General features: G+C 40.3%; 2 protein-coding genes and 1 long non-coding RNA gene across 4 annotated transcripts in view; 2 read left to right on the top strand and 1 right to left on the bottom strand.

Moving 5' to 3' along the window:
• Positions 1–1,731: 1,731 nt before the first annotated feature.
• Positions 1,732–5,034, bottom strand: trappc6bl (trafficking protein particle complex subunit 6B, like). Its single transcript, XM_061828226.1, has 7 exons — positions 4,786–5,034; positions 4,416–4,513; positions 4,233–4,300; positions 4,031–4,148; positions 3,865–3,948; positions 3,693–3,786; positions 1,732–3,056 (listed from the first exon to the last, which is right to left on the bottom strand). The coding sequence occupies exons 2-7, from the start codon at positions 4,509–4,511 to the stop codon at positions 3,025–3,027; spliced, it is 492 nt and encodes a 163-aa protein (XP_061684210.1). The 5' UTR covers positions 4,512–4,513; positions 4,786–5,034; the 3' UTR covers positions 1,732–3,024.
• A 109-nt stretch (positions 5,035–5,143) lies between these two features.
• Positions 5,144–7,917, top strand: bloc1s3 (biogenesis of lysosomal organelles complex-1, subunit 3). 2 transcript variants are annotated; one of them, XM_061827348.1, is made up of 5 exons: positions 5,144–5,221; positions 5,376–5,499; positions 5,581–5,767; positions 7,183–7,283; positions 7,495–7,917. In XM_061827348.1, exons 2-5 carry the CDS (start codon positions 5,386–5,388, stop codon positions 7,678–7,680), a joined length of 588 nt encoding a protein of 195 aa, XP_061683332.1. In that variant the 5' UTR covers positions 5,144–5,221; positions 5,376–5,385; the 3' UTR covers positions 7,681–7,917. The 2 variants fall into 2 exon arrangements, with proteins under 2 accessions (XP_061683332.1, XP_061683333.1); XM_061827349.1 differs by having other exon boundaries at positions 5,171–5,221; positions 5,350–5,499.
• A 3,177-nt stretch (positions 7,918–11,094) lies between these two features.
• The window catches only part of LOC133505238 (uncharacterized), a 73,966-nt gene continuing 60,156 nt past the window's right edge, over positions 11,095–24,904 (top strand). Inside the window, exon 1 of the long non-coding RNA XR_009796181.1 lies at positions 11,095–11,359. This is a non-coding gene — a long non-coding RNA (uncharacterized LOC133505238). The remainder of the gene's footprint in view (positions 11,360–24,904) is intronic.

Below are 24,904 nucleotides of genomic sequence, written 5' to 3' on the forward strand. Positions count from 1 at the left end.
GAGAGGCTTCTAATTCTCTCCATCCCAGTTTCCCTTCACTCCGGTCTCCCCTCCCTCCGCTCAATTTCAGCAACTCCAGCCCCTTGCCTCCTCCTCCCTGGCTCACTCTCTCTAATCCTGCCTGCAGACATGTTTTATTTTCAGAGAGGATTTGTGTTTTCAACTTTTCATCGGGTTGCAGCTCATGCAAAGTCTGTTTCAATCGTACCATGCAGTTTATTTTGTGTGTCATATGACAAAGAGTGACTTGGCTTTATGATTATTCAAATCGCTGGGTAATCTTGTTTCAGAGGCTTTAACCCTGCTTTTGCACAATCAGAAGCAGAACGACCCCGTCCATCCATTTTCTGAGCCACGTATCCTCACACGGGTCAGGGGAGTGCTGGAACCCATACCGGCTATCATCGGGGAGGAGGCAGGATACTACAGGAACTGGTTGCCGGGCAATCCCAGGGCACATAGAGGCAAAATAACAGTTGCACGCACAATCTCATCTAATGACAATTTAGAGAATTTCCAAGTAATGCATATTTTGGAGACGTGGGAGGAAACCGGAGCTGGCTGCCCCATGATAGCTGGGATAGGCTCCAGCACCCATGTGAGGATAAGCAGCTCAGAAAATGGATGGATGTGCCAATTTACTTGGAATACAGTGTAAAAAAATGGCTACTGGTACTGTCAAAGACTGACGCCCACATATTCAAAACTAGAGTACATAAACATGGCTCTTGGGCCTGGTTATGATTTGAATTGCAACGAAACTATGAACGATTATAGTCACAAACTATTTGGGCATTTCCCAAATGTTCGAGAACGGGCTAAATGATTGAAGAGTATAAATCAAGGTTGAGATTTGTGAGAAAAAGCCAGATCTAAACTGAATCTAGATTCTAGGTAGACAGCGTTGTAGGCGCTTACAAAAGAATAACAGCGCTGTGTGTCCCTCTAGTGGTTGAAGCTACAACATCCAAAAGAGCTTTGGACCTGACTCTTTTGAATTATTAAAAGATTCGTCTTAAATTCTGAGAAAAGAATACAACAGTCAAGCGTTTATATTAATTTTATCTAGATTATATACTGCTCTCATATGAGCACATATATATGACATTTTTAACCTCTGATTCAGATTCCGATATCCATCCATCCATTTTCTTAGCCACTTATCCTCACGAGGGTCGCAGGGAGTGCTGGAGCCTACCCAGCTGTCAACGGGCAGGAGGCGGGGGAAAAAAAAAACACACAGGTAGGCGGAGAAAATGCAAACTCGACACAGGCGGGGCCAGGATCGAACGCGGGTCCTCAGAACTGTGAGGCCAACGCTTTACCGCGTGCACCACCCTACAACAGTCACGGGTTTATATTAATTTTATCTAGATCACTTACTGCTCTCAGATGAGCACATACATTTGGCATTTTTAACCATTGTCTCTTTTGGCTAAAATATAGTCGGCAAATGTACGACGAGGACACTTTATGTTGATCCCTTCTTACATTTGTCACACCTCTACAAGTTTATTAGACCACCTGTTACAAATGATATCATCCAGTATTAGAATGTGAACTCTTTCAATATCAATGAGCCATATTTCTTACTTTTTTTTTTTACATACTTTTTAAACACAAAATTAAGCCAACTCGCTGTTTTACAAAGTCAAAAATGAATTGAGTATAAAATTCAACCATAAAAACCTTTTTCTCTGTTCAAGAGTGCAAGTAAATAATTTCAATCAATCAATCAACAAATAACATGATTTACTATTGTTTTCACATGTGTTGTAAAGTGATTCATCTGCAAATTCATGGGTAGTTATAAACAGAAATATTTCTGTTATAAAGAGTTAAAAAAATGATTTTTTTATTGGTGTTACATTAGGGCTGCAGCTACAACGTGGGATGCACTAATGAATTTCTTAAAGGGAAATTCCGGTGGTTTGTATGTATCCAATTTGTCATGTAATATGTACTCTATCTTGATAATGTAATGATAAATCCTCTCTCATTTAATAGTGTTTTGAGAAGATTTTTATCGACAATTACGAATTTTCAAGTGCGCTGCCATTTTTGCGAGTCACATGACCTACGTGCGCGGATGTGACATGTTACTTGCCATTCCTAACGCTCGATTACATGGGACACCATTATGCCCAGCGCAGATTTATCCTCATCTGATGAAGAAATAGCAGCATCGGTTGATCGGGAAGACGGAATACTTCCATATAGATTTGAACATGTGGCTGTAAATAACGTTGAATATTCGGCTGGTTCTTCGGGCGGAACGACGCGGAGTCTGATGGAGTCGCCGGGGAGCAAGCTCACGTCTCCACCGTTCTGTATGGAAGTATTCCTCAGTCTTCCTGATCAACCAATACTGCTATTTCTTCATCAGATGAGGATAAATCTGAAAAATCAGCACTGGGCATAATGGTGTCCCATGTAATCGAGCATTTGGAACGGCACGTAACACGTCACATCTGCGCACGTAGGTCATGTGACTCGCAACAAAGGCGATGGATGCACCAGAAAATTTATAATTGTTGATAAAAATCTTCTCAAAACACCATTAAATGGGAGAGAATTCAACATCACATTGTCAAAATAGGGTACATATGACCTATTGGATACATTTATCATGTAAACCAGTGGATTTCCCCTTCAAGCTCAATCTAGCGTGCTGTAAAACAGTTACATGTGAACATCAAATACTGAAAGAATGAATTAATTAATTTACTGAATGCAAAAAGATACACTATCAAGCCGACCGGGGCTTAGTTTCTCTTACTTTTATACAATAGATGAAAAAAAGCATTTTGCTTACACGAGAAGTGCTGAGCAAGGAGCTGTATCCAATTTCTACAAGTACAAAAGCAGTTTGTAGTAGTACATTTAGCCCCATTATTATGTTTGATGCTTTCTGTTGTTGCAGCAATGAATGGAAGAAGAGAATGGAAAGGAATTTACATTTTGACATCAGAACTGAACACGAAGGACCTGGGACCTTCAACTAAGCAGCAAGGTGGGACCTTGTCATAATTTCTGGATCACCACTTGAAACTTACCTGCAAAGAGAACAGCACAGACAGTAATGTGGTTTAATTTACAAACACTTTTAAAATGACGAAACATTATTTCATTCTGTACATGAACAGTATTTTGGCTTATTTTTAAACAGTAGATCTTACGTGTCCCCTAAAGGGACATTGAAAAAAAGAAAAAAAAAAACTGGTTTCTCATTTCAATGAGTAAGTTACTCATGAGTAAGTTACTCGTTATAATGAGAGTGTCGAAAAATGGCTACCTATGGGTCGTAGCTTATTTACCTGCTAGCGGTAGCTTCCTGCGTTCAGGTAGACATAGCTTATATACCTGCTAGCGGTAGCTTCCTGAATAAGGGTCTTTTATACATGCACACATGCAATGGAGTAGTTACTCATTACAATGAGAAACTTACACATGACAATGAGAAAGTTTTTCATTACAATGATACATTTTCTCATTACAATAAGAAAGTCTCTCATTACAATGAGAAACCAGTTTTTTTGGGTTTTTTTTTTTTACCAACGTCCCTTTAAGAGCTCCGTAGGATCTTCTAAAATGGACAGCCAAATTATAGTTTCAGGGACATTCAACTTTAGAGGAATCCCTGCATTTCTCATCAGAGACTACAAAAACATTGACTTCCTGTTGGTACTTACATGATGGCATGACAGAGACCTCAGCTGTAACCACACTTTCAAGACCTAAATTTGACAGCGCTCCTCTCACCACACCGCATGAAAAGGCAAGGTACTGAGGACGGAAATGAAACAAAAATTATGAAACTTTGTAAGAAATTAGTTGGTGAGGGGAGAATTACACAATAAGTACCTTAGGCGCTTGATCCAAATACTGTTTACCATTAGACAGTTGTGTCAGCAAATTAAATTTGTTGTCCTGCAATACATAGGTGCCCTAAAGAATGATATGAAGAAATGTAAGTAGTGATAATTCAAAAGTGGTGCTGTATAAACAAAAAAAAAGATTTTATTTTTACCTGATGGTTGGTTCTGAGATTGTCCACCTGCCTCCTGAATACTTTTGTCCAGAAGTCTTTGCAAATAAATTTCATTATGTCTAACTCATCTTTGAAGCAGGGGGAGTCCCTCGTCAACCTTGAGAGAAGCAAACAAGTATAACATAAAACGACGAACTGTAAGATATTGCAATTAAAGCATAATTGTCATAGTATCATCTACCTCTCAATAAGCCCTTGTCCCACTCTGTAGCCCATCCCCTCTAAAATAGAAACACGGGAGGACCTGTCCTTTATGGAAAACAATTATTGACAGTGTGACATGGCTAAAAGCGACTTTAATAATAAAAACTGCACACACAAAAATAAACGTACTTGATTAGAATTAGCATGCACTGATACAAACCTTGTTATCCGCCTCTCCTTTAATGGATTGCTGATCCCTGTAAACGTGTGCCACAATCTCCATGTGGAGAAACTCGAACAAAGCGTCGTCTGCCATTCCTGACAACGACGCAATAAGAAATACAAAACGTTTGAGTTAGTCTAAATTTGACAAACGTAAATGTTGTTGTGAGTCACTGCTAAAATCTGCCGAGCCGAGTTTGAGCTAGCTTGATCGTATGTTGTCACCAAGATGTACTTTTCATTGCGCTTACGTTACTTCCCATCATATGTGACGGGGAATAAATAGGGACATACATTCATCTTTTTTTATTATTGTTATTTTAAATCCAGCAACGACACAAGAGCGTAGAATAAAATGTTAAACCTACCCGTCAAACCCACCGCAGTTATAAAGGTAAACACAATACAGTTTCCGGGGTTTACTCGAAATCAACACAAGAACAGCACGGGGGTTTAAGTCCTTACTGAATATCTCAAACCTATCATTAAAGGGACGGTATTTTGACCATTAAGGTCCACAACAGCGAATAAATATATCTAAGAACTTATTTTTATGTCCTGTATTTATCTTTTATTGATAATATGGGCATGGGTCAAGCGTGTGTGTCGCAACCACCAAATCGGTGTACGCCAATACAATGAAGCTGGCCCTTTTTACGATCAGCTGACAAAAAATACCTCCTATCAGGACCCAGTTTCCCTCGTGACATATATACTGCCTTTTGATTGGAGTTTAGGAAAAAACGATTTCCTGTCTGCTCATGTGATCTGCTTTGCTGTTGAGTTCGGTGTTGACAATCTGGGGTTTGTTTCACCTTTTGTTGTGTTGTATTATTTTGCGTTTTATTGTACTAAGGGTTGTTTATGTCTCTATGCGGCAGTCGGTGTTTTTGATATTTTGATTTGAATCAACTGAGATATTTTTGTTGTAGTCTGGCTGTTTTTCTTGTGTGTGTAGTGCTGCAGCCATGTGTAGCAAGTACCAGATAGTGGTGCAGGGGGAGGCATCAGAAACGGACTCTGATGAAGAGGTTTACATCACCTCCTTGTCAACTCCTCAGACGACCACTGCCGGAGCCAAGGTAGTTTTGTTGTCGATGAACATACAAATAACCCTCCTCCACCTTCATTCAGAAAACTAATTTGTCTGTCGATGCTCCCAGGTCCAAGGGGAAGCTTCTGAAACGGACAACGAGGATGAGGTCGAGACGGCAAACCGCGTTTCTGCATTGAGACACGAAAGCGCCGAGATACTCAAAAGAGATCTGCCTCCGCTTATTGTCGTGAGAGATCACCCTGACATCCAATCAGTCGTGGAAGACCGACCGAGCCCCACGCATAAGCCTGTTGGTGAGCAAATCACATGTAAAACTGTCGTCACTGTTGTAACATGAATGACAAAATATTTATTAAAGGGGTCATGGTGTCACATTATTAATTAAAGCCCAAGTGTCATCCCTATAAACATTCTAAAATAGATATTGAAATGAAAAATACATGTAACATTGTTCACTTCAATGTCCACACAAAAAAAAAAAGAGAGCGCGTCATCCACTAGCAAAGTTGCCGAAGTGTCATTAGACATCCAAGTGGTCGCCGTATTGGCTGCATTTACTCCCTGTGACATCACCCGGAACATTCGCCATTGAAAACACGCTGTGGCCCCTACTGTGGGAGACGAACACGCCCCTTCTGACACGGAAGCTCCTTTCGAAGAAGAGAACATCTCACAATCGAGTGAAGTGTCCGGGGCAATATCACCCTATTGTTTCGAGCCATATTTAGATGATATGCGGAGCACTTCTCACTAACAACAAGACTCCCAGACAGTATGTATGAGCCAGCCCGGCCGAAGCCGTGCTCATCCGTGAGGCACGGCTTCGGCGGCGCCTTATCCGCCCACCTACTATGGGACACGGAAGCTCTTTTCAAAGACTAGAACATCTCACAATCGAGTGAAGTGTCCAGGGCAATATTACCCTATCGTTTCGAGCCATATTTAGATGATATGCGGAGCACTTCTAACTAACAACAAGACTCCCAGACAGTATCTGCCTCTGACTTACGGACGCGGATCTTTTGTTATGTTCTGAAAGGATTACATCCCCCCTACGATTGTTTTTTTTTTTTTTTTTGTAGCTGTATAACCCCCTACCTGCCATTTGGAACCCACGAACTCTCGTCCTTTGCACCCGTGCAATCGATTTTTCACGACGAACCGGGTTTTTTAAAAAAGTATGAATAGTTAATGCATTCTCACGAGTGTTCGAACAATATCCAGCAATACAACAAGCCGGCATTTTGGCTAACACGAAGGAACAACGAGCTACCTTCCCGCAGGTAAAACTGATAGAAACAAACGAGTCCGCTTGAGTGCGCTACTGCCCTTAACGTCACTTCCTGATTCTTGTTGAAAAAAAATCCCTCGGGAGGATTTTCATGGCGGGAGTTACAAAAAGCCATACATGTCAAAATCATGTTTTGTGGTGGAAATAATTGGCTGGGTCCATACTGGCTGCTGTTTTTTTCATTAATAACATACTAAAAATCGTGCATTTCACGACAGTGGCACTTTAAGGCAGCCATGATAACTTACCGAATAAGCGCTGTAAGGCAAAAGGTGACAACAGGCACTTTTTTTCCGTATTTTGAACAAAAACAACGGCTGGATATTTTTAGTCTGGAAGCGCGAACCATTTTCCACTCAATACATGTTCTTTTTATAGTGCCTCACTCTATTTACATTTATTGTTTTACATTTTCAGGTGACACATTATTACAGCAGAAGTTGCAAGAGTCAAACAGCAGGCTTTATTCTGACGTTGGACAGATGTTACGACACGTTTATGGCAGTGCCACCAAAGAGGTACTGTACACTTACTCAAATAGAGATTATGGTGTAACTCTCCTTTACGTCATTGCAAATAGCACAACGTAATGGGGTCCTTGATCAAACTCTACCTTTACAAAAATCTAAATAATTCAGTTTTGTTTGACAGTAGGTCATGACTCTATGCACCACAAGTTTCACACATTTTAAAAATATTTTCATTGCGACCGAGTTATCTCTTTGAAAGGTGCGCAGTGCAACGGCACAGCTCAACACGTCACAAAGCGCCATCATCAACGCTTCCCACAGCATCCGACTGATTTTGGACGACTTGAAGGCCGTGTCTGAAAAGATTGACATCATCACCGGCTGTCAGATCTTACCTGATATTAAGATGAACCATTCAGATGAGAATAACACTCCTGTATCATGAAGAAGGAGATAAGTATGTATGTTATGAAAACATAACTGCTAGTTTGGGGCTGGAGCAAGTGCCCCAGTGTTTATTAAGTATGCATACAAGGAAGAATGTTTAACACCTTGTGTTTGGTCATATTGTTTGAAAGGACTCATCTAATATTTATTGCTCTCAGTTGATGAGAATTTATGGTTATTCAAATATTTGTACCTTTGTTGCATCACTGTTAAACAGTAAACATACTTGAACTTGTGTTGTTTTTCACTGTTGATTGATTCAATGTTTTATTATATTCTATCCAAGATAAAATACAGTTCTTACCAACACGGGCAATGTACAAACCCAATTCCAATGAAGTTGGGATGTTGTGTTGAACATCCATCCATCCATTTTGTTTGCCGCTTATCCTCACAAGTGTCGCGGGAGTGCTGGAGCCTATCCCAGCTGTCATCGGGCTGGAGGCAGGGTACACCCTGAACTGGTTGTCAGCCAATCGCAGTCACACCTATGGGCAATTTAGAGTGTCCAATTAATGTTGCATGTTTTTGGGATGTGGGAGGAAACCGGAGTGCCCGGAGAAAACCCACGCAGGCACGGGGAGAACATGCAAACTCCAAACAGGCAGTGGTGGGATTCGAAAACCCGGTCCTCAGAACTGTGAGGCAAACACTTTACAGCAGCTCCACCGTGCCGCCCAATATTTCTCCATGAAATGTTCTTACTTTAGGCTGGAAAGTGTTGGCCTCACAGTTCTGAGGTCCCGGGTTCAATCCTGGACCCGCCTGTATGGAGTTTGCATGTTCTCCCCGTGCCTGCATGGGTTTTCTCTGGGCCTCCTGCCCGTTGACAGGCCGGCACTCCCCTCCCCTAGTGAGGATAAGCGCCTCAGAAAATTGACTTCATAGCTTTTAACTTTGCCGCACTTTTTATGTGTGTGGATGATTTCCGCACCGAAAGACCTTCATTGGGATGTAGTGACTCATTCATGCCACATGATGGCACCAACGGTTTAGAAATTCAAATCACGGTTTGCAAGCATAATTTAAAGTCTTTAATATACCTTACATACAAGACATTATATATACCCTTCTTTTCTTACAATTGATCACTATACTTGTAGATGATGACCGAGAATAATTTGTCATCAGTGCTCTCAGTGTCAATACCACACTTGCCGGCTTTACGTTGCATATGTCCTAAATTGCACTGTCGCATTCGGCCTGATTTTTCTTCTGAATGTGTGTGTGTGTGTGTGTGTGTGTGTGTGTGTGTGTGTGTGTGTGTGTGTGGTGTGTGTGTGTGTGTGCGTGCGTGTGTGTGCGTGTGCGTGTCTTGTGTGTTCTCTTTTGCCCCTGAGAGGAAAAAGTCGCCTTTATCATTTTATCATTTCATCCTTCACGTCTGTATTCCCGTGTCCTTTTCTTTAATTAAATCACTCAGCCGGGTTTGTTAATTTATTTAAAAGTTCTGACTTGGGACAATTGACCATTGTCATCCGATGATTTTTTTTTGTGTGTGTGTGTTAAATGCGCTGTGAGCTCAATTTTGAAAACATACTGCAGACAGCTGCACCACAGAGCATTTTGATCGTGAATATTGATTAAACACGTTCAGTTGTGTGAAAATTACAATTGGTATTGTATTTAGGAATAATTATTCCTCACTGCATATAACAAAGTGTCTCTGGTCCTAATATGTTTTCACTGTTTTGTGAGACCAAGAGTGAGGAGGGCTTGAATTCTTGGAGGTGATATGTTTGTTCTCATATTTTCATACTTGTAATCATCACTTTGCTCATTTGTGTGTGATGAATGGGATTTGGGTCTGTAACCCGTTCTCATCAATCAGGTTTCAACCAGACAGAGATGCTTAGTGATTAAATTTGAGGGACCTTGGTCATAAAGACACCCCCCCCCCCACACACACACACACACACAAGAATAATTATTAACAATATTTGAAATCCATGTGAATGTTAAAACCTCTCATACTTATGAATCTCCAGGTTCAAGGGAGACTTAGTCTATCCCATCATAATCTTTGCGGGGAATTTATGAAACATGACTCAGAATATAGTACAGTACATAAATTGTCATTGATTTAAAAGTCCTCCATCATATGAGATTCCACATGGGCAACACTTTCCATATTTGCATTTTGCAGGTTCGATTACACTGTATCTTCCGCCATTGGTTTAAATTGCTTTACTGGATGTTAAAGGGATAGGAGAGAAGCGGAGAGAGTAAAAGACCCCATTAATGCATTGATCAGTTTCTGTGTGATGCAGATTACATGAGTGTAATGAGACCTCAGGGAAAGGGGATTCTGGGATCTTAATTTGAGGGATCAGCGTTTCGGCTAAAGCGTTTCTCATATCCCATGGTATCTATTATAGTTTTTTTTTTTTTTTAAATAATGAGAATCCCCTACAAGAATGTGTGTGATCATCACCCGTCCAGTAATGAATGTAGGTTTGGGTAAGAAATCATCAATGATCTAAAAAAATAAATAAAACAAATAAAAAGTGACTGGATGCCGCATTGGCCACCTAAACTGAAGTCGCCATCCGCCATCTTGATACTCCCAAAACAACCATGTGCAGCGTTAATCGCCAGTTTCGTGGCTGTGAGGAAACATTCCACAGGTAAATTATAAAAAAAATACTTTGACACTGTTAAGGTTTGTTATAAAGTTTTTTTTTTAATTTTCTGATGAGCTTAATTCACTTGAACAAAGTTTTGTTTATGGCTGTTGTTGATCACCCTCTGCTTTACCTTTTTAGGCCGCCGGTTTTTCGCGAAAAAGCGATGTCAATATTTTCCCAAACTTTCATCAATGGATAAGCAAGAAAACACATTTCCTGTGAAATTTTTGATGACTTTCATCATACAGAACCCTGCAAATTGAATTTGATTTTCAAATGCGAGGAAACAAGTTTAAATTTTTCCATCTGAAATGGGACGTCACAGAGATAACAAGTGAACAATGCGTTTAGCATTTATTTTCCCATTGCAAGTCCTTATTTCCAAAAATATATCGAACTGATGGACTTAAATGTTTGTGTTTTTATGACCAAAAAAAATGCTTAGTTTTTTGCTATGTTATGATGATCGTGCTAATCGGGCCCTAGGTAATATGCAATGTTTCGTGGTAGTCACGGTGTTATTTGTCTTTCCTTTGCACTTGGCCTTTTTTGGCTTACCAAATCGAATTAAAAATCCTTTATGTTACCAGAACTGAAAAAATGTCAAGCTCACACGTCCAATTTTAATCCTACATCCCAAACTTTGAGAAAAAAAACCCAGCCATAATCCAACCTGTGAACCGTGTCCTCCTCACGTTTTGGGAGTACCAAGATGGCGGCCAACTCGACGTTTATTTGCTATCCATTTGTTTTTCTTTTATGTCAGTGGTGGAGTCACCTTTTCGGCATTTTTCCGTTCCTCTAATTGGTTGAGATGAATATGGACACGATATTGACTTTCCTGGAGGGAGTCGTCCGGCGGAATTATTAAAAATTCATTTTCCAGGTGCGCTTTTCAAGGAAGAGCTCAACTTTGTGAGGCCAGGAGGTCAACCAAAACCCGTTTCAACCCGGAGAACCATGTTTAGGGGTGGGGGGCACTTTCAGAGAAGCAGGTATCAGCACGAGAGGTAGTTTACACAGGAGAAAAGACTTTTATCAGCATTTCCGGTGAGTACGATGTATTTTCAAGTTTTTAAATTTATCTCATGTCATTAGATGAATATTGACTGTGAACGGCTATATTGGGGTGTATACACTAGAACCTATGTACTATAGAAATTCTATAGAATTCTATGGAACTTGTACAGAAGAACTTGTTCTATAGAACCTTGGCTGTGATTTTCTATGGAATTCCAACAGAGCAATATATTTCACTAGAAATTCTATAGGACTTGGGTCCTAAAGTTCTATAGTTCTATAAAAATTTTCTATAGAAAATTGTTAGCAGGGTAAGGTTGGGAGTTGTTTGAAGTTATTTGGAACAATGTTGACTTTGGTGGTATTCATCCCATGTGGAAATCCACCTGTTTTTTTTTTTTTAATGCTACGCATCGTTTAAGGGTGTTTTTGTGCAGTATTTTGAGATGTGATGACGGCATGCATAGGTTTCCAATGACGGCATCTTGTGTGTCATAGATGTCAGAGAACACAGGTGATAGGTGAAGCGTGAAGGGTTTTTTTTTTCTAGCGTTAATTTATCCGATTGGTCTAAAGAGTGGTGGTGATGTCATTGGAAACCTATTCATTAATGGGGGCGCGGAGACGCAGATGTCGAGCATTGCCCTCAAAGTTCTGAGGACTGGGGTTCAAATCCCGCCTGTGTGGTGTTTACATGTTCTGCCCGTGCCTGCGTGGGTTTGCTCTGGCCACTCCGGTTTCCTCCCACTTCCCAAAAACATGCGACATTAACTGGACACTCTAAATTGCCCCCGAGGTGTGATTGTGAGTGCGGCTGTTTGTCTCGATGTGCCCTGCGATTGGCTGGCAACCAGTTCAGGGTGTTCCCTGCCTCCTGCCCGTTGACAGCTGGGATAGGCTCCGGCACTCCCCGCGACCCTGATGAGGATAACCGGCTAAGAAAATGAATGGATGGATGGATGGATGGATGAAGGTATGAATGTGGGCATTTTCACTCTGCTCCTTACTCTCCGTGCAGCGTTTGATCGTTGTTGTGGTCTACTTTATGGTTAAAATGGACATAACCATAAATAAATAAACCATTGAGGTCTTGGATAATTGGGATTAATGGAAAATTAGCTCATGTACCGTCATTTTGAATGGAAGTGTTCTGAAATGGCAACAGTGAGGGTCAGGTGGTTGTCTTATGTAGAGAAGCTTTTTCAGTCCATTAAAAAAAAAAAGGTGCCCATTTGAATTGCCAAATGTGTTTCAAGCAGAAAATGTGTTTTGAGTTTGAGAAGAGGTTTTGCTCCAAATAATTGTGTTACATGCTTAAATATGACATAAGACTAAGAATAGTAAATAACAAAACGTGTGTGGAAGACTTGGAACACTTAACAGGCAAACCAGACATTATGTTACAGTTTTACATAAAACATATTTCCTTATTTCAGTGACAGTGGCTAGGGGCTCAAAGCAAAATAAAAAAAAAATAAATAAATAATGACGTTCATGCTTGAGCTGGCCATCTAACGAAAGACTAATAAGGAATTCTGCAAAATGGATGAAGGCACTGAGGAGAAAACATAACAAGCATGCCAGCGGTACACAGGAGAAAGATATACAACGGTGTGTACCGTTACCCTAAAATTAACTTTGTCAGATCTATGCTTCGAAAGGCGTGTGTGCGTGCGTGCGTGCGTGCGTGCGTGCGTGTGTGTGTGTGTGTGTGTGTGTGTGTGTGTGTGTGTGGTGTGTGTGTGTGTGTTGTGTGTGTGTGTGTGTGTGTGTATAAAGGGCATTCACCCATATTAGCCAGGTCACTAGCTGTCTCATGAAGTGCCTGAGGATACACTCTTAGTTTATCTGGCTGGCTGAGCACGGCTGCACACAACAGCACAGGTCTTCCGAAGCAAAGGTACGTCTCCTCGAGGGGAAAACATGCTCTGTGGCTAATACTGTTAGTGCATTCATGAAAACACGGAATTAAGGGACATCTCAGAAGGAGTACCTAGAAAGGTAACAGATTCCCCTCACTTACAGTGTAACACATCACCTGTCTTGGTATTCAAACTACTTATTCCAGGTTATTTTGTACCTCAGACGCGATACAGCTGAATCTTTAAAGCACTTTTAACTACTTCTTCTTTTCCTTTCGGCTTGTCCCGATTAGGGGTCGCCACAGCATGTCATCTTTTTCCATCTAAGCCTATCTCGTGCATCTTCCTCTCAAACACCTAGAGTCATCATGTCCTCCCCCACAACATCCATCACCCTTTTCTTTGGTCTTCCTCTCGCTCTTTCGCCTGGCAGCTCCATCCTCAGCACCCTTCTCCCATATATACTCAATCTCTTGCCTCTGGACGTGTCCAAACCATCGAAGTCTGCTCTCTCTAACCTTGTCTCCAAAACATCCAACTTTGGCTGTCCCTCTAATGAGCTCATTTGTAATCTTATCCAACCTGCTCACTCCGAGCGAGAACCTCAACATCTTCATTTCTGCTTCCTGTTGTCTCTTCAGTGCCACCGTCTCTAATCCATACATCATGGCCGGGCTCACCACTGTTTTATAAACTTTGCCCTTCATCCTCGCGGAGACTCTTCTGTCACATAGAACACCAGACACCTTTCCACCAACTGTTCCGCCCCGCTTGGACCCGTTTCTTCACTTCCTTACAACACTCTCCATTGCTCTGTATTGTTGACCCCAAGTATTTGAAGTCGTTCACCCTCGCTATCTCTTCTCCTCGGAGCTTCACTCTTCCTCCTCCACCCCTTTCATTCACGCACATATACTCTGTTTTACTTCGGCTAATCTTCATTCCTCTCCTTTCCAGTGCGTGCGTCCATCTTTCTCATTGTTCCTCCGCCTGTCCCTGCTTTCACTGCGGATCTCAATATCATCTGCGAACATCACGTTCCAAGGGGAATCCAGTCTAACCTCATCTGTCAGCCTATCCATTACGACCGCAAATAACGTCAAATGTTTCTAACTGCTCTTCCATCTGATCTTTGTTTGCAGAATGGTTTGAAGAAAATATATTCATGACACAGAGTTTGCTTTCTTACACAATACTGTACAACCTTTATTAATAGCTGAGAAAATCATGGTCACAAGTTTAATGTACTCAGTTAGCTGTAAAGTTGTTCAGAAATCGTATACACATGCTGAATCCCTGGCTCAATCCTCTCTGAAGAGTTTAGTTTTTAGTTCAGTTTGTGAATGTCATTTCTTTTAAAAAGTCAACATTTTTCTTACCTTTTTGTTTGACCTCATTCAAACCAAATCTTGCCATCCCATGCATGTTTTTTTTTTTTTTTTAATTCCCCAATGACTTATTTTTCGTAAATATTCATCAGGAATTACAATATTTCCATCTCTATCCTATGCACATTCTTTTTCTTGAGTCTCAGGCAGGCTTCGTCCAAGATGCCCTCTCAGGCTGAAAATCAATTCATCTAATGCATCATAAAAAATGTGAAAATTTCATTATATAGTTGCTGACAGGCTCAGACTCAGAATGAGCATTTTTGAATACAGAAGCAGAATGTAGAAACGTGTTAATATTTCATTCTTGCGCGTGCGGTCCAAGGTGTGCGCAGCTGTCTTTCCTGTGGCAACAAACACGCTTTCCATTAGTGTTGTGAACGCAAATTCATTTGTAGAGTAATTAAACATAGGCTCCGAAATTAACGCGCACAAAAAACATTATTACATGATAAGTGTGCGTGCATGCGTGTGCGTGTCTGTACGTGTGTATGTGCACATTGAATGGGTGAATGAGTGTCTGTGGGCACAGCAGATGGCCTAGACCTGTCCTCTGGGCTTTCTGTTTTTATTAACTTTCAGTCTATAATGTCCCCAAAAATTCTAGACCAAATTTAACCAAACCGGTGGATCAGCTGGAAAGCATAGAGCTCACAGTTTTGAGGTCCCGGGTTTGATCCCAGGCCTGCCTGTATGGAGTTTGCATGTTCTACCCGTGCCAGCGTGTGTTTTCTCCGGGCACTCCGGTTTCCTCCCACATCCCCAAAAACACTCAACATTAATTGGACACTCTAAATTGCCCCTAGGTGTGAGTGTGAATATGACTGTTGCCTATCTCCATGTGTCCTGTGATTGGCTGGCAACCAGTTCAGGAAGTACCCTGCCTCCTGCCTGTTGATTTCTGGTATAGGCTCTAGCACTCCTGTGACCCTTTTGAGGATAAGCATCTAAGAAAATGGATGGATTTAACCAAACCGAATTTTAACCTCCAATTCATGCTGAAAACAAGAGTTAATTAGTTAAACCTCAGACTATATAGTCAGAGTCAAGAAACAAATAATCCTAAAATATAATAAATGTTAATAATAATGAAAAATGTGGTCCTATGACCATTAGTAACATGGCGCATCATAGGGGTTACTGTTATTTTATTGCATTTACATCAGGCTTGTTAGAGGTCTTCACAACCAGGAATAAATCATCCAGCAGTTAAAGTAGTGGGGATAAATATAGAAATACTTGAATGTGAAAATTTTCCGGTTCAAAGTCTTGCCAGAAAAAATCTTTTTCTTTCTAGAAAATATACATGTATAGATATTCTTTTTTTGGTTGACCTCAGAAAGCCACACTGGTAAAGAAGAACTCTGCCTGAGCTAGTTACCGGTAAATGCTTTCTATGTATTTGCTTGTCCAGAATTCAAGAGGACAATTTAAATGTGAGGTGTGATATCTTATAATGTCTTTTACTGTTGCCGTTTTCATTTGTTAGTGTACAGTAGATGTCTGTATGCTAATGCTCGACACTTTGAAATATGATATTGTATGATAATATCAATATACTGTAACTAATGAAGGGTGCTGGCATCATTTTGTCTTTGCACTCTTGTTGTTGTCTTTGTCGAGACCAGTTGTGAAGATATTTACATGAAACGCGTCTTGATTTTCATATGAGAATACATTTATGCAAAGGGTAATGAAGATCGATAACAGCAGCTGCGAATTGTCACTTAATGTAGCTGTAGTGCTTAATGACTGACATGACGTGTCTAATCGGAAACAAATGATGAATCTGTAAACTGTGATGCATAATTAAAATACAGTTTGGGTAATACTGATACATTGAAATGACAGAATTGCTTTATTGGCTGAACAAAAGAATCTAAATGATAATTTAAAGGGGACATATTTTCCCAAACCAGCTTTTTCTAGTATTTGGTATGTAATAGTGTCTCTGTGGTGCCTCAGTAATTAAGAATTAAAACCATCCATGCCGTTCCTGAGTTTTTCTGCTGAGAGCCCTGAAATGATGTAATTTGAATTTATTTAGCTTATCTGTATCATGAATAAAGATTGTCCGCCCTCCTTTTCGGCTCTCCAGCCAACGCTATCAACATAACATGTGGTTTCTCAAAGTGAGTCTTCTACACAGAGGCAACCAATCCCAGGAAAGGAGGCAGTCTGAGCCAAATATTGACAAAGCGGATACAAAACTGGGTCAGACAGAAGTAGTTGGGCCTTTTCTGGACACTTGTATGACAAAACCAAGGTTTTCTGTTTTTCTTAATTGAAATAAAAGGAAGTCTAAATAGCCAAAATATGGGCATATATGAGCATTCTTGCTAATAGGTACCTTGTCTCAGTTTGGATTCTTGAAGTATTAACCCGGTGACTACAAACAAAAAATGTAATCTAATGAAATTGTATGCTTATTTGATATCGCACATCTGAATCTATATACAGCATATGGAAAACACCGTGGTTTGCTTGAAGAAAGGTTTAAGCGTTATTCTAACCATATTTGATTTCCCAAGCAATAGAGACTGAACTTGAGATGTACAAATACATTTGGAATGTGATACAGCATGTTAACTTTCAAGTGTCCATTAAGTGTGGTCTATTAAGTATATTTTTTGCTATTTGAGGTCTCAACAGAGATGGAAAAACTGAATGAAACCTTGACATGGAAACAAAAAATTCATGACTGGCATGGTCATAGTGTTGTTGTTGTTGTTGTTAACATCTGAAGAGAATCATCCAATAGACTAAACTGCAGTGTTATTACTTTCATTGTAATGATGACGAGACAGTCTTTTTCAAAAAGTTATTTTCACAAGCCATAAAAGGACTCTTTCATTTGGAAGAGCGCAATTTGCAGTTGCCCTGGTTATATCTGTGGTTGAAAGGTCAGCTTTTTCTCAGGTCTGAGATGCGCTGATGGCGATTATAAAAGTGATGTGCTTCGGTGGAGAAATTTTCACAGGTCCAGTTTGTATTATGTCTTCTCTGGTTTTAGCTTGTTGGTCGAGAATAGAATGATGAGGATGAGATGAAGATTCAGGCCCATCTTTGCTGCTCCCTTGGCGTTTGCATTTTCTCTCCCCTTAAACATGCACGAAGCATATCTGCACTGACATGTGGCACCAGTGGGAAACGTGGAACCTACTTTCAGATAGTTTTTATCTTCGTGAGATGAGAAACCATATGGAGATGCTCTAAGCCCTCTTATGTCAGACAATCCCCTGTAGTTCTGCTCATTTCCTTTGCAAACATCCTGCGCCTTTAAGTTACATTGCAGCGTCACACTATCTTGGTTTGTGTGACATTGTCTCAGTTTCAAACTTTGCCACCCCTGACGGTGCTCTGTGACTGCCTGACATATCCAATCTAAGAGGCATGGCAATAAAATATAAACCGTTATTCTCTGACACTGAGCATCCACAGCGGGATCTTTGCTGTTATGATGAGCCGATGGCCACACTGACTTGTAAACACCCTCTCGTTCCATCTCGCTGTGTTTATGGTTTGACCATGAAAAGGGATAAAGAGCAACAGTAATTTAATTCAGTTCTGTCTGTCAGTTTGATTGGAACTTAGCTACGGTCACGGCTCAGCAAGCTAAAGTAAACGTCATGACGTTCATCTCGACTTTGGTAGATTTATGCGATGCAACCTGAAGGTTGCAAAACCTCAGTCAAGCGTTTCAGATATATAGAGAGGACATAAATATCTCATTTTGAGATATATGATATAAATACAAAACCCAGTATTAGGTAGAGTATATCTACATGTTTACAGGAATTAAACCATATGCACTATTATATGGACTCTTAGTGTGTTTGGATAAGTGGTTTCTCATATGGATGTGTATATGTAGACAAAGGCTAGTAGCAAGAGGTTGAGCATGATGCCGATCACCCCGAGCACTGCCAGGAATCTCTCCTCGGGTGTGCTCAGGTATGGACACGTTAGGTCCATGGAACGGTTTTAAAATGCTGCTAATTATAGCAACTCATACTATGCCTAAAAAGGTGGAACTCGTTAAGTTACGACCTTCAAGGTCAGGCACAAATGTTCTTCAGTCATTAGTTCTTTGTGGCTTTTTAGTCAATCTGGTAAATCTGTTTGGTCCGTTTGGGTAAATATTCATTTGGTAGTGAAACAAACCCCACCCTATGAACCTTGTCATATAGTCTTGTATGAATACAGCACTCTAAAATCCACCAACGGATGGAGTCCTGTTGTCATAGAAATGCCAAGTCATGAGCGGAAGGCAGTCATTTTCAAGAATGATTTGGCCCGAGGCTGTCTTGAGATGAAAAGTTCAATATGTGAAGGAAGGGAGACAAGATGCCTCGTGGAACTCCTCTCTATGGTGACATTTGGCAGCAACCGTCAGTCAATGAGGAGTATTCTTACAACAGTAAATTGATGCAGTTGCAGCTGGCAACCATCCAGCTGTACACACTGCCAAGGATCCTTCTATCTTAGCACGTAATGAACTAACCCTCCAAGCACCTTAAGTACTTGAAGAGATGTATGGGGTAGGAATGTTGGTTTGGCACCAATCGTTCTTGTTCAAGTCTGTCTGAAGGTCTTATGTGACAGAGGTGTAGATGTAAACGAATATGACCACTAAAAGATTGAGAATGGTTCCGATGATGCCCAGCACGGCTAAAATCCGCTCCTCTCGATCGTTCGTCGAGTCATCCTCTCTTGCATGAGTGCTGCAGATATAGTGACTGCCGGGTATCATGGTTACCATCACAGAACCCCACGGCCACAGGGCACGATGCCTGGATAAGACACAGCAAATATGTGGGTGAGAAATGCATATAGAATTAGGATATTAGTTCAACAGTGCATGCACACACACACACACATGGGTACACAAATTGCACCATATTGTTGCTGTGTGAGTGTTTTAATTAATTCATCTAACTTAATGAAAAAAGACTGCTTTAGACTGATTTAGCACCAGAAATGTTAATCAATCTTTTCACTTAACACATTATACATACATTACATTTAATTATTAGTATTTTTTTCCAGATTAAAGATCCATATGTGTCCAAGAGAGGACATATTTTTAGTGTCCAATGGAAACCTGCAGTTTATGATTTTGACTGCTTTTGACAAATGGTAAATTTAACTGATTTCTCTTGCATGTAGTCTTCTTTGTACGTATGGAGCTAAATAAGTAAAAACCTGTTTTGTGTTAGTGCTTATCGTGAATATATAATTTTCCTGCTAGAAGCATCAGAACAGTCCTTGAAACCACATCAATCTGTATTAGATCAGCCTTTTGCCATCACCAAATGTCGAGCTTGGATAAAACATGGAATATTTTGAGATGAAAATTGCGAAATTGCACACTATGTATTATTATATGAATGTCAAATATCAATACACTTGTGAGCCAGAAACTCAGATTTGTACCCACAACCTCAGGACTTTGAAGAGTAAGTGCAAACCAGTTCCACTGTGTGCGAACCGTAATATCTTAACATTAAAATTCATTCCGTGTCTATTTTCTGAGTGATTTTGAATTGCCCATAGCTCTGAAAGTGAGTATGAATGGTTGTCTATGTGACTGCTAATTTCTCTTTGGTGTGACACGCCTCAAGCCTTCAACCGTGATAGGTTATAGTCGCCCAATCTCCTTGCACAGGATAAGCGGAATAAATGATAGCCAGATGATAGCTGGATAGATTGCCGTCAAAAAATCCATTCATTCTTAAAAGTTCTTATGTTCCATTTTCTTCTTCCCAATTTCTTTCTCTCCTCTTTCCTCTGACACTAGGCATTAGGGTGACGGGAGATCATTTCTGCATCTGTTAAAAGAATTAACAAAGCTCGATGCTGATGAGGATATCGTGCAGTCCTCAGGGACAGTTTTGGAGTGGAAGGGAGAATGGGAGATTAAGGATAGTGAGTGAGTGAGTGTGTGTGTGTGTGTGTGTGTGTGTGTGTGTGCGTGTGCATGTGTGCGCGTGTGTGTGTGCGTGCGTTTCTGTCTGTCTGTGTCCGCCTGCTTAGATAAAGAATGACATCCAGCCAAAGAAAGGGTGATGGTATTGAGCTGTCCCGTAAGTTCCGCTGGTCAATTGCCTCACCCAGTTCAGTTAAGAATTCAGCCGCTACCAATATTGACTAATGGACTTTTACACATGCAAGTAATGTTCTTATTGTTGAGCAAGTTCAAGGTTGTAAAGATCAATTGATCCAATAGGTGCTAAATGATGTTCTCGACAGGAAATCCTCGCAAAAATAACATTAAAATGAAAATTTACAACTGCCCACCTGCCTTTGTGAAAAATGCAGGGAAGCATTCATTCATTCATTCATTCATTCATTCATTATCTTCTCTGATCTCTTCAGACTACTCACAATGAAAAAGGAAGCCGTTTACTTAGTTTCCCCTTTCCTCCTCAATGCAGGCTTTTGATAGCTGGCCACTCTCGTCATTTTTAGGAACTCATCTACAGTATTTCTCTTTGCTCAAAAGCAAAACATACCAGGACACATCCCCTTGCCTTACTTGTGCATCATTATCATCATAACAAGCATTTGAATCCTATAATAAAAAAGTATTTGGCATTATGCTGTAATATTGAAAAAGCTAAGTTTGACTTAATTTGAGGCTATTAATTTTCTGGACACCCAATTGAATAAAACTGCAAAATTACTAACCACTTTGACTGGTTCACTCCATCGGGAAGAGGTTCAATCAGAATTAAACTCGTTGCCGATTATCATAGTAATCAATGTCATCGTTTAAAGCTTTGTATTTCTCTCAAAAATTCCTCAGTAGCATCCCGCTGATGCCGCTCTTGTCTACCTTACATGATGACCGACGTGAAGTAGTGGTAACATGGGTCAGCTGTGATGCAACCAGAAAAACTGGGGCTAATCAGAATTAGCAACAGAGATGGAAAACTTGAAGATTTTGCTAAAAATAGTAAAAAGGAGTGTGATGCATGGAACAGAACTTGGCTTTCGTGGCACATGAGCATCTAAAAATCAAGAACCTTGTGGCTGGTGCAAACAGGGACAGTTAGCTTTTCGGCCAGTTAGCTGTAAATAAAATGTACATTTATATATGTATGTATTCCTTTCGGCTTGTTCCATTAGGGGTCGCCACAGCGTGTCATCTCAGATGAACACACATATTTGTTTGGCACAGTTTTTACGCCGGATGCCCTTCCTGATGCAACCCAGCTAACTTCGGGTGAAGGCAGACTACACCCCGAACTGGTCGCCAGCCAGTCCCAATAGATTGTTAGCCAACTCTTCATTTAATAAATAAATGAATAAAAACCCACTCCATTTCTGGTAAAATAATTGGACCCCCCCATCCCTTTTGGTTTCTGGCCTTAATGTCTATTTCCTCTTCTCTTTTTTTGCCTAAGAACCTGCTTTCCACCTCTCCTTCATCTTCAACCTACATTAGCTGAATTTCCATCGGCAACCTGTACGTTAACGACGTGGGTGGCAAATGTTGTTAACCCCTGCCACAACCAATCCGGAATGGGATTTTTTTTAGATGAATGGAAAAGTTTTAAGTCTGATACTCTTCCCGATGCAGTCCTCTGCATTTTTCTAAGCTTGGAACCAGCCCACAGTTCACAAAGGCTGCATATACACATGACCAATTATTAAACTGTTCTTTGTTTTTCTTCATTTTTACAGGTTTCTTTCAAGTTTCACACAATCAGATCAAACTAAAGCAATATGGGAATGGTTAAAATGACACCAAAGATGATTGAATGGGGTTGTGGCTTAAGGACAGGGGCATAGGATTGTTTTTTGATCCAGCTCAGTCATTCAGCAGTGTAATTTGATTATTTCCAACCCAATTAGGGAAAAAAGTAAGGCACTCCTTAAAACATGCAGACTGGAGTGTATTGATTTTGAAAAAAACATTTACAGCCACTCAAAATTAGCATAAACATAGCATAACAATAGCATTGTACATAACCTGTCCATCCATCCATTTTCTTGACCATTTAACCACACTAAAGTCGGAAGCATGCTGGAGCCTATCCCAGCTCTCTTCGGCCAGGAGGCGGGGGTACACCCTGAACTGGTCCCACAGGGCACGTATAAACAAACAACCACTCACACTCAGAGTTGCCAGTTAATCTACCATGCATGTTTTTGGGATGTGGCAGGAAAACTGGAATACCCGGTGTAAACCCTTGCAGGCTTGGGAAGACACATGCAAATTGCACACAGTGTTCAGTAGCCATTCACCATGCCACCTCCATAAGTTGTACCTTTTATAAAACCACTTCAACACCAGTGGCATGTTTCCATGTCCCTGTGTTTAATTGTGTATGCTTGTTAGGGATATCCCAATCCATTTTTTCCACTTCCAATCCGATACCGATATTGTAGCCTCTAATTTTGGCTGATAGGATTGATCAATTCCAATATTAGCATAATCATACAAGCATGACTTATTTTGTATTATTGAAAGTTAGAAAAGGCTTGACCAAGTAATATTTCTCTAACACAGAATATTAATCATTAACAGTCGGTAGGTGTGAAGAAAAACTAACCCATTTATTATTATCAACCAATCGGTTACATAAAGGAATAATTTAATAAATACATATAGTGTGCCCTTCCTCATTCGCAGCTCACCGTTCGTGGACCCGCATATTCACAGATTTTGCCTTTTTTTTTTTTTTTTTAATGACCATAAGGTGCACTTAGAAGACTTAAATTTTCTCCTAAATGGAGAGAGCACCTTATAAAGTGGCGCGCATTATATACATGCTGAGTTCCAAATTCTTTAAATGTTCTGTGCCTTGTCTAATGAAGTAAACGTGAACACACCGGTCACATTGTTATTATCCATGCTAACACGTGTTTTAGCATGCATGTAAGATACCATATGATGGCACACATATGATGGCGGTGAGGAACATTTGCAATTTTACATTTACAAGCAGAAGAAGCTTATATTGCTCCAACCACTGACAGTGTAGGCATTACACTACTCAAGATGTTCTTCCACTCACCGTGTCACATCAAAACTAAAATTATCACACTACAGCAAACAAAATAGCATAACTAGCAAATAATAAAACATACAACAATTAGTGAAGAAATAATTGACACAAAAGATGCACTCTGAACATTATTTACATCCTCCGAGCACGCTTTGCAGCACGAAGGGACCCCATAAGTCATTGCTATTCATTGAGATTGAGCATTTCCAACAGTTACAAAATAAATCCTTTCCTCCGGGTAAGGCATGAACCATTTAAGGACTGTTTCATTTAGTCCTGCCCATATTTTCAACCTGTTCAGCAGGATATTTTGATCTACCGTATCAAAATCTGAACTGAGATCCAACAAGCCCAAAATTGGCAATTAGATCAGAGCAGTTTCTGTTGTGTGATGAGTTGGGAAACATGATTAAAATTTGTCAACGTTATTTAAGTTTAAGAGAGTGCTGATTTTATTAAAAATAACTTTCTTAATCTTGGCTATGAAAGAACAAACAAACTTTAAACACGTCATGCAAAATGGTACGTGGGATGTGCTAAGTGCAAAATATAATCAGGTTTTCCCACCGAATGAGCAATGCAAGGAAGGCTGCCATGAAACTCATACTTAATATTCATCATAATTGCAGCAGATTGCTTCTCTGCGTTCACTGTCAAATTAATTCATACTGGGTGTGATATGAATTCCCTGCAGATGGTGTCTCTGCAATGAAGCGTGCATTACAGTCAAAGTCAGAATGCATGCATTAAAGTCAAAGTCAGAATCACTTTCAAGTTAGTCTTGGCGTAATATCAAAACTGACATATGAACCCGTGAGATGGAGACAGAGAGCATGTGAGGACTAAGTAAATGTTGGTTACCATCCAACCAGCTCAAATTGTCCTAAAAAGCAAAGCAAAGAACTGCTTTGGGCTATTGCTAGTGTCAGATAAGGGTCTTTAGTAAAAAAGACTATGAGATATGTCACAAAGTGATGGAAATTGTGACCCTACACAAATAATGCCTTCATGGCATAATACCACTACTATGTGTTACAACATGATTGGAGACAAGGTTTGAGAGAGCAGACCTGGATGGTTTGGACATGTCCAGAGGCGAGAGAGTATATTATATTATATATATATATATATATATATATATATATCTGAGATGACACGCTGTGGCGACCCCGAAAGGGACAAGCCAAAAGAAACACAATAGTATATATATATATTCATATTCGTAGAAGTGTGCTGAGGATGGAGCTGCCGTGCAAAAGAGCGAGAGGAAGACCAATGAAAAGGTTGATGGGTGTTGAAAGGGAGGAC

This window comes from Syngnathoides biaculeatus, chromosome 8 (genome assembly GCF_019802595.1).
Source record: "Syngnathoides biaculeatus isolate LvHL_M chromosome 8, ASM1980259v1, whole genome shotgun sequence".
Classification (NCBI taxonomy): Eukaryota; Metazoa; Chordata; class Actinopteri; order Syngnathiformes; family Syngnathidae; genus Syngnathoides; species Syngnathoides biaculeatus.